At 56.9% G+C, this 9,616-nt stretch overlaps 1 protein-coding gene across 1 annotated transcript in view; it reads left to right on the top strand.

Moving 5' to 3' along the window:
* The first annotated feature begins 371 nt into the window (after window positions 1-371).
* The window catches only part of CDH4 (cadherin 4), a 471,935-nt gene continuing 462,690 nt past the window's right edge, over window positions 372-9,616 (top strand). Inside the window, exons 1-2 of the mRNA XM_073236383.1 lie at window positions 372-513; window positions 2,750-2,861. Coding sequence (XP_073092484.1) covers window positions 457-513; window positions 2,750-2,861 — 169 coding nt within the window. The 5' untranslated portion in view covers window positions 372-456. The remainder of the gene's footprint in view (window positions 514-2,749; window positions 2,862-9,616) is intronic.

The raw sequence follows: 9,616 nt of genomic DNA, 5'->3' as shown, positions 1-9,616 counted from the left end.
CTCGCCTCGGTCCTCAAGGACCGCTTCCCCGCAGACCCAGCGCCAGCTGCCCCTGCGGCCCACGCGGGCTCCGGACGCCGCGCCCACGCTGAGGGGCACGGGGCCGAGGGGGGCGCGGGCGCGGCGCGAGGGCGCGGCGCCTTTAAGGCCCGCGTCAGGCCGCCGAGCGCGGGGCCGGGCGGCGGGGCGGGGCCTCGGCGGGGCAGCCGCGCGGCTTCACCTGCAGTTGGAGCGCGCGGAACAGAGGCGCGGGCGGCTGCGAGGCCGGCGGACGCACCGGCCCGAGGGAGCGCGCCGCCGGCCGGACTTGCCTCGCTCGCGGGGCCGGCGGAGAGCGGCGGCCAGCGGGCTGGAGGCGCGGGGCCCGCCGGAGCGGCGGCGGCACGACCGGGCGGCGGCGGCGGGGAGCGGGCTCCGGGCGCAGGGCGGGCGCCGGGGCGCGGCGCGCCGGGGAAGATGACCGCGGGCGCGGGCGTGCTCCTCGTGCTGCTCACGTTCTCCGCCGCGCTCCGGGTGAGTTGCCGCCCCGCGCCCCGACCGCCCGGCAGCCCCGGGCAGCGCGGAGCCGCCCCCGGAGCCGGCGGGGCGCGCACACGCCGGAGGGGCTCTCCCGGGCTTCCTCTGCCCGCGCCGGGCGTCCCCGCCGCGAGCCCCGCTGCACCCCGCCGGCTCTCCCGCTCCGCGAAGCCGCCTGCGGGCGGAGGACACGGGAGCCGCGGGGCGGGGCGGGGCGGGCGGGTGTGGGACCCGCGGAGCGCCGCCCGGAGCAGGACCGCCGAGCACTCCCGGGTCGCTCCCGGTCCGCGGCCGCTGCCCGGGGCTCGGCTCGCCCGCGCCCGGGCAGGCTGCCCGCTGGCGGAGCCGGCGCGCCCTCCCTCGCCCGGGAGCCGCTCGCCTCCGGAGTTGGCGAGCCCAGCCCAGCCCGGGCCGGGGCTGCGGGCGCGGGGAGCCGGCGGCAGCGGCCGGGCTGGGGGTGTGGGGGGCACCGGCCTGCCGCCCTGCCCGGGCTGGGGGCTCTCGGCGCGGCGCCACCTCCGTCCGCGCCCGTTGGGTGCCAACAGGGACCGTCGCTGCGGCGGGCGGCGGGTGTGGACCGCGGGGCACTCTCGCCGCCGAGTCTCTGCAGCGTCCCGCGGGGCCCTGGCTTCTCGGAGCGGGGCCGGGCGCGGGGTGAGGGGGCCCCCCGGGAGCGCGGCGGGGCGCCCGCCTTCTTGCTGCGGAGCCCGGGAGCCGGCGCCAGCCCTGCGCTCGCCTGCGGGGGGCAGGGCCGCGGGGGCAGCGCGCGGGCTGCGGGGTGGCGCCCCTGGGGGAGGCGGCAGAGCCGCGGGAGTCGCAGGAACCCCCTCTCGTGGCCGCCTGGCCTCGCTGCCGCTCCCGGGCCCGCCGGGCAACCGCGGAGGTGAACAAGTGCCCGCGCCCGGAGACCGCGGCGCGCGCCCGGCCGGGGCGAAACTTTCCCGGGCCACTTGGCTCCCGGGGCTCCGCTCGAGCCTGGAGCTTCGTTCCCGCGGCGCGGAGCCGCGGGCGGGAGTGTCACCGGGGCGGGAGCCCGCGCCCGCTCTGCGCGCCTCAGTGCTTCTGGGTGGAGGGCGCCTGCAGGGCCCGCGGCGGGGGGCGGGGGCGGGGGCCGCAGGCTGCCTTCCCTGCTGCCTCCGCGGCGGCCCCCGCCGCTCCCACCCGCGCGCGCGCGCGCGCGCCCGGGTTCCCGGCGCCGCCCTCCCCGCTCCGCGGGCTCCGGGTCCCCGGTGGACAGGAAAGCCTGGGGCTCCCGAGGAACCAGGACCCCCGCCCTTTCGGGTCCGTTAGGGGAGTTCTCTCGCCTGGTGGGGCCGGAGACCGGAGCTCCAAGGGTGGACGCGCGTCTGTCCCTGCGCGGGGAGAGGCCTGGAGGTGGAACCCGCACCGCCTCACCGCCTCCAGGCAGCCTCCCGCGCTGTCCCGCTCGGAGCGGAGGAGAATCTCTCCTGGCTCTGCCTCCGCAGGGCCCCCACCCAGTCTGGCTCCGATGCGCGGCTGCTGGCCTGGGCTCCGTTCCCCTCCGTGGCTTCGTGCGCTACCTCCTGTGTCCTGCCTGCCACTGTCTGCCACCTGCCCTGAGGCCCTGACAGGCTGCCTGCCTGCGCTGCCGTGCGCCCAGGGCTGTTGCCCTCCCCCGCTTAGGGGCGGTGTCTTTCCGGTTTCAGCGACCCATTTGGAAGCAGATGCTCCTCTTCTAACCTAGTTCAGAAGGTCAATAGTAGTCTGATTCTGTGTCCCAATGCTTACCGCCATCACCCGCTCGCATCACCCCCACACCAGGCCCTTTATCATCTCACATCACAGGTGTGTGATTGCAGGGCAGTGAGGTGTTTAGGGAGACCTCATGTAACTTATGACAGTATGTGGCTCTAACTGTCCTGTTTTATTATTATTGTGAATCCCTTACGATGCCTCATTTATAAATTAAACTTTACCATAGATATGAATGCATAGGGGAAGCACAGTATATATGGGCTCCCCACCTAGCCTCGGGTCCAGGCAACCTCTGGGGCTCTTGAAGTGCTCCCTGTGCATGAGAGCGGAGAACTCTACTCCTACGAGTCCACGGAGACCACACAGACACGGGCCCGCGGTACCTCTGGGGAAGCTATGGCTGACTGGGGTCTGTCGTGGCCGAGACCTTGCACGCAGCAAGCCCTGGGTAAATATGGGTTGGATTGAATTTCTGTGAACTCGTGTTTGTTCCAATCTCTCTTCTTCCCATTCCCAGGCCCATAATGGGGATCTTACAGCCAGGGAGACCTGCAAGGTTGGATTCTCCGAAGAAGATTACACAGCATTAATCTCCCAAAACATCCTGGAAGGAGAGAAGCTACTCAAAGGTAGGGTGGTGCGTGGAGGGGAGGAAATGAATTGCCTGCCGTGCTCTGGACCTGGAAAACATTTCCATGGTGAGGCCAGCTGCCTTCGACCAGGCTCTTTGCAAAATGCTGGTTGTGAGGTCAGTGAGGTGCAGGCAGGTTGACCTCAAAGGCATTTGGCATCGCAGGTGGATGATTCAGAGTCCCTGCCATTTTTGAGTGAGGTGAATCATTTCCTGGGCAGCAAATTGGAATTCAGATGTAATGTCACCCAAATAATGTGCAGAGAGACTTTCTGAGTGTTTTTATGTATGAAATTCTGGATTCTTAAATTATCTTTGCTCTGAAATGCATGATAAAGCAGACGATGTTGTTGGGAGTGCGGTAAATAAGCCCACAGACGTTCTGCTCGCAAACGTGGCATTCGTTTTCATTACTGCCCCACTGACAACACGAAAACACTCCTGCAGGAGGGACCTACCAATTAGCTCTACCGTAATTGCAGGATTAGATCCATGCTTGTGATGGGGAAGTCAGAGTCGGCTTCAAAACTCAAATGACCACAGATCATTCTGCATATTGGTCCGCTTCTCTTCCCAGGCAACTAATTAAGCTATACATTTGCGTAGCAGGGGAAATAAATCAGCTCTTCCTTGCTCAGGTTTCAAAATTGTACTTTGAACACCCTGGCTGGGCACCCTCCCTCCTGATATCAGCTGATCTCGGAGTGCAGGAGGGAGTGAACCTCAGGTAACGCATCAAAGCGAAGCCTCCACATTCACACCAGCTCATCCGCAGGCTGCTGACTCGCTCCCCGGTCCCGTGTTTCAAGGAACACAGGATCTTCCCTGGACCTCTGGCCGCAGCTCCTCAGCTAGGAGGGCGCTCATGCAGTCAGGGCGGTGATTCTGCAGGTCCTCTCCCTTGGAAATGGGCATGTTGTCTTGTTTCTTCCTGTTTACATGAATCAGGATTTTTATTTTGCTTACTTTGTTGTCATTGAAGTCGGCCGCTGAAGCAGGGGTGTGAGGCTATTGGCTCTTCATTGATGATCAAAAAAAGATCTCTCGGCAGTTGGCCCGGGAGCAGAAGGGATGTGTGATGTGTGCAGAGTACTGTATGCGAGGTGTTTTCAAGGGGGGCTCTGGTGGCCGTACAGCGTGTCCGGGTAGAGTTAGAAAGGGTGGAGCGTCAGGATGGCTGGTAGACTGGGCATCCCTGGGCACCGCGGAGGATGCTGGGGGAGGCTCCCTCAGTGCGTTGTAATAAGAAGCAGGTCACAGAGCCGCCGTTTGCTCACACCTCCTTACGCCTCCCTGGGCACCGAGCTAAGCCTGGTAAGATACAGGACTATCAGTTTTACTCAGGAATTTAAGAAAAAAATGCCTCTTTTTTTGTAGTGACAAGTGCTACCTGCTACAGAAGAGAATCGCAGATTCTCATACCTTTTACAAAAAACTGTGGGATTTCTGACGAGCATCTCCTCCCTCCCCCGGTGGGCTGGGTGGGTCCGGCTGAACTGGCCTTTGCTCTCAGCTGGTGTGGTGGGGAGGCCTTGATCACTGGCCAGGTGTTGGCCTGCCCAGGATGCCCAGACGGTTTCCACCTAAGAGCCCATCATTGTAGGCGAAGTCGGACCAGCTTGCAGGCTCTGCGGGTGCACAAGTCATTTCCTGGGCGCTTGTGCCTGAGATGAAGCCCAGCTCAACCCTGCTTGAGGGGGGACCTGCAGAGTGTCTCCCAGGCATTAGGGACCCTACCTCTCCCCTCTGGGGTTTGCTAGTTCCCACTGCCCTCCCACATCTGCGTGTGCCACCCTCTCACTGTTCTTAGGGGACAAAGAGATGTCTTATTTCTTAGAAATAATTTCACTCATAGGCAGGCAAAAGCCAAGGCGGACATATGCTCAAGCCGGGGCGGAGAACTATTTCTCTACTTAGGTACAAACCTTGCAAACTACAAGGTGTGTGTTAAAAATAAATAAGAGGCACGGTATTTCTGTTTTCCTGGTAGGAATTGAACTAAATAGATAATGACTACTTATAATGGAGTTATTCCAATGGAGAGAGCTTAACCTTAATTTGACGAGTGGAATGTCACCAGGTCCCGTGTTGCTGTCGGCGTGCCACAGCCACTAACGGCTGCTTCGTGGTGCCTTCTCTTTGCCCGAGTCAGCTTACCAACAGCCCAAACATCCAGATGCCAGAAGGAGTGACTTGTTACACAGTAATTAACTTATTGATGATAAATGGATGGAAGAAATGTCATGGCATTTTGTTTTATATCTAAATGAAAAGCATTTGCATTCTAAAAATTCCTTGCTAATTAGGCTTAAAATAGTTTTCCCCAACATGGGAGTAGGTACTCCATTATCGCAAACCTTGGTGGGGCGGGCATCTGTGCAGCTCATGTGCCGTGGTCCCAGATCCCCACCGCACCGTGAATCCTGTCTGCTTTCCTGGCGAGCGCCTGAATGTCACAGTGTGTGCTCACATGCTGTAGTTTTGTTCTCAGGGTAGATCACTTAGGCCACCATCTCTGGTGCATGGCAACATCTAAAACGGGAGCTGTGTTCCTTAGGCTAAAGGGGCACTTTCCGTAAGCCACAGTTTAGCGTGGGGCAGCTGCAAAGCTGGTGTCTTTTTCTCTGCCTTGTTAATAATTAACGGTGAGGCTGCAATGGATCCAGTGACCTGCACTGCTCCCTCCTGGTGAGCAGAGTTCTGGGAAAACCCAGACCAGCTTTGGGGCAAAACCCCTTCAAGGATGGGAGAGTGGGGGTGCAGAGTGGGAACCCACAATGTCTGGGTCCTGTCCCCCCTCACTCCTGGAAAGGAGGGCGTGCAGCATGTGAGTAGAAATGGTATCTGCTGGGGCAGGAGGGAGTGGGTCTACCCGAGGGCAGTGCACACACTGAACACACTGTGAGTTCAGGTAATATGGAAGAGAAGCTTTTTTCTGATGAGTTCATTTATTAGGACTCCTGTGAAAAGCCTCCCCTCTCCCATCCCCCCCGTTAGCTTAGGGCCGTCTTTGCCGCTGAACTACACTCTGCTTTCTTGTTGGAGAATGTATGTTATCTAGTCAATCTCTCTCTTAAGATTCATAAGGGCAGCAGCCCTGTCACTCTGTTTACCATTTATCATTTCAGATGTTCTGGGCCAACAGGATAAAGCCCAATTAACAGAATCTTAAATGGGGATTAATATTTCTCACATATCAGTGTAGAAAGAGGTGTCAAGGGCTGGAGCATCGGATCAGTGGTATTGTCACATTGCTAACCTTTATCCTTACCATTCTATCATTAGTATTTCAGTTTATTGCCTCATCATTGCAAACTGGCTGCTGTGGCTCCAGGCATTGCATTTGCATTCAGAGCAGGAGGGAGGAGGGAGTAGTAGTACCATCGGCATTTCTCCCCTATATTAACTTACTGATGATACAGGTAAGCAAACGCTTCCTCAGATTCCTTGCAGAGGTTCTCCTTGGCTGGGCCTAGGTCACATGCCACTCAGAGCTGAAAGGGGTATGGAGGCTGAAGCAGAGAACTGCTTTGCCATGTTTGGCTTAGACCTGCTACTGTCTAGCTCCTGGCGCAGATTGCTGCTTGGAGCAGAAGTGGGAGGAGGGAAGGAATGGGTGCTCAGGAGACAGGCATCAGTGTCGCCATGTAAGTTTTCCCCAGCGTCCTGCTCCTACCCAATGCAGAATAGACAGGCAGTGCTTTGTGAATGAGTAACTTATTTGCACACCAAAGCGCTCAGAGGGAGGGATGGTTGAGGGGAAGCCAAGTGCAGGTGTCGGGCAATCAGCAGCTAAGAATTTGCCACAACGTAGGGGGCATGGCCAAAGGTACCATTATCTTTATATTTATATTGAAAATAGCCTCTCTACCCATGTGGTTTGCAGACAGATAACTAGGGGCAGGGCAGAGACATCCCAAGGTGCCTGGGCAAGAAGCTCAGCAGGTTTTCCTGCCTATCCCACACGCAGTGTCCTGCCTGACTTGCTGTTTGGTGGGTGAGCCATCAGTACTGACTGAAACAATGAATGAGCTAGAAAACGCTGACACTGTAATGCTTCTGAGTCCCTTGGTTAACTTGCAGATGAGTGGGAGCGGCTGTGAATGGTCACATAAATGGCACAAATGACAAACCAACCACATATGCTGAGAACTACAAGACGCTCCAAGTTTTCTGTCCAATACCTGTTTTCTCTTGCTACTGTAACCTCTTCTGTACTGATCCATTTGGCTCACACCACCTGTTTAAGATATGCCTCTAGTAGATTGTCATACACCAAGGTGGCAATGTGGCCCTTTTGGTTGTGGGATCTAGTTAGGTTATTCTATTAGATGAGGCTTCTGGGAGAGGTGTTTTTTTTCTTTCTTTTTTTTTTTTGCTTCTGATAAAGAAGAACAGTCCTCACCTGGCCATGCCTTCTGCCTTTTGCCCATACCTTCTTTTCTTGCTGGAATACAGACGTGACATCTGAGGCAGAGCAGCCATCTTTTAACTATGAGGATGGTAGAGCAGGAACTGGTGGCATCCATGAATAACTGCAGACCTCCGGACTCGTTGACCTGAGAGGTGAAAAAAAACAGAGTTAAAATGCCACAGTTGAGTTTCTTGTCTCATGCAGCCAAATGCAATCCCTGATGCAGGAGGGCAAGAGCTGTGTATACTAGCAAGCGCTTGTCCTTCCCTCTGGAAGCTCGGAGCACATTTCGTCCTCTGCCCTGAGCCTTTCAGAGGGTTTCCCAGCTGTCTGCATCCACCTTCATTCCTTGGGCCTTGACCTTACTTTTTCCTTTGTAACTTAGTATCTACGTCCAGCATACCAGATTGTAGAGAGCGTGTCATGGGCACTGGTAAATATTTGTTGAACAGATGAAATGAACAATAGCTTTAGACTCTCTCTAGCCAGTATGTGAATGAATCATTAAGTGTATTAAGCCAGGGCTGCCTGTCTGTCCACCCATCACAGAGTGTAAACTCTCCACTCGGGAGCCACCCTCTTCCAAAAAGCCAGGAGATTTTCCTTGGGACTTTATCTCAATATTGACTGGCTCTGGCAACCTCGGTCTCGACAGTCAAGAAGTATAGGCGAGTGGCTTCTGCTTGCTTCAAGCCCGAATGTCCTTGTAGAAGCCAGAGGGGTGCTTCTTTCAGAGCAGAGAGGCCTTGGGTGCCCTGAGGAGGAGCACCCTGCCCACCATGGGGGCCTTGTGGGGACCCTGATGCCTGCACGGCTCTCTCTGGGGCTGGTCTTGCCTTTTCAGGGGCCAGGGTTGCTTTGGGTCTCTCAGCCATCTTTCTTTGTTGTTATTTTGTGTGGTTGCAGAATGAAGAGGTTTGAAAGGGAAGCATCAATACTTAGAAAGCAGTTTCTATCTGACAGAAGGTAAGACTGGCCCCAGTGATAAAACTTGGAAGGCACAGTTTATGCACTGTCTGCAGGCCAAAGCTCCCACTCAGTCCTGAGAGCAGAAGGCAGCCAGCCACCACAGCCCTTGCCCTCTGCATCGCCTTGGCCGAGCAGCTGCTTCCATGGCTCCCTGTGCCCTGGGAGGGAGGTGCTCACATGGCCACTGCACCCCGGGGCCATCAGGCGCTGGATCAGGGAACCCGGGAGTCTTCTAACCTCAGCTCCCTTTATAATTGCTCACCATTAAATAAAAATCTTCACTGCTGAGGAGCGCACTCTAGTTAGACATGAGGTTAACAGACTGATCAATACTGTGGCTTACAGATTAAGATTTTTGCATTTCACAAATATGTATTTTAAAGGAGTCTTCAGAGGCAGGAATGTGAGACTCCATACTTACAGTAACATTGAGTTGCGCCATGCTGCGTGCCAGCTCTCTGCATGCAGTGCCTCGTGTAATCCTCACAAAAGCTTTTCTGAGGAGATAAAAGTGTTCCCACTTTATGGATCAGAAACTGATGATCCATGAAGGTCAAGAATCGGTTGTAAATGCGTGGTTTGCTCTGTCTTCTCTCTTTGTCCAGACCCATGCGTTTAGCTCATTTATGTGAATGAAGACACTTTATAGAACATGGGAGTTGCACACAGACAGGATGTTCTGCAGGTGTTCTGCCCCAGATGTGCAGGGGCGCCACCATAAGATTAGCAATTAAGCCTTCAGACGTGCTGATTGTTTCTCATCTCGGATGTTTGCAACAACCAAGCCCAGTTGTCAGGAAGGGCTGGGTTGCGATCACTGGGGTGTGAGGGCCCATTAGAAGTGAGTTCCAACTCACGGGCACCTTGGGTTTACAAAACTGGCCCGGGGACTGGAAGAGCCAGCAGGAGTTTTCAATTCTAGGCATGTAGCAGGCAGTTCCAGAGCGGCCTCTCACGCAGCTTTCAGACTCTGCCAGCGGAGGGGAAATGGCAGAGAGAGATCCTAGCAGAGAGTCCAGCCAGTTCTGTAACCCGGGAGCGCACGGGCTCTGAGCTGTGTTTGGGGTCCAGACTGTTGTCATAGACATTCCCTGTGGCTCCCAGCTCTGCGGACATTCATGAGACTCCGTGCAGAAAGCTGGAACTCGAGTCCGCAGAAGCCGCCGACATGCCTGGGCCGGGCTTGCTGCACTGCCTCTTGGGGGGCTGTGCATGAGAGAGCAGGTGGTGCTTACTGCCTGTGTCCTGGTTGTTTGCAGGGGCTTCCGGTTCTAGATGTGAGGTTTCCAGATCATTCTCTCTCTCTCTGGCTTTGAAGCCTGGGTAGGTAGGTGCCAGGACTGGCCCCAACTGAGTGCAGGTGAGCGAGA

Source organism: Manis javanica, chromosome 5 (assembly GCF_040802235.1).
Source record: "Manis javanica isolate MJ-LG chromosome 5, MJ_LKY, whole genome shotgun sequence".
Classification (NCBI taxonomy): domain Eukaryota; kingdom Metazoa; phylum Chordata; class Mammalia; order Pholidota; family Manidae; genus Manis; species Manis javanica.
Note: the sequence above shows the minus strand (reverse complement) of the source record. Positions and strands in the feature narration are given on the sequence as shown.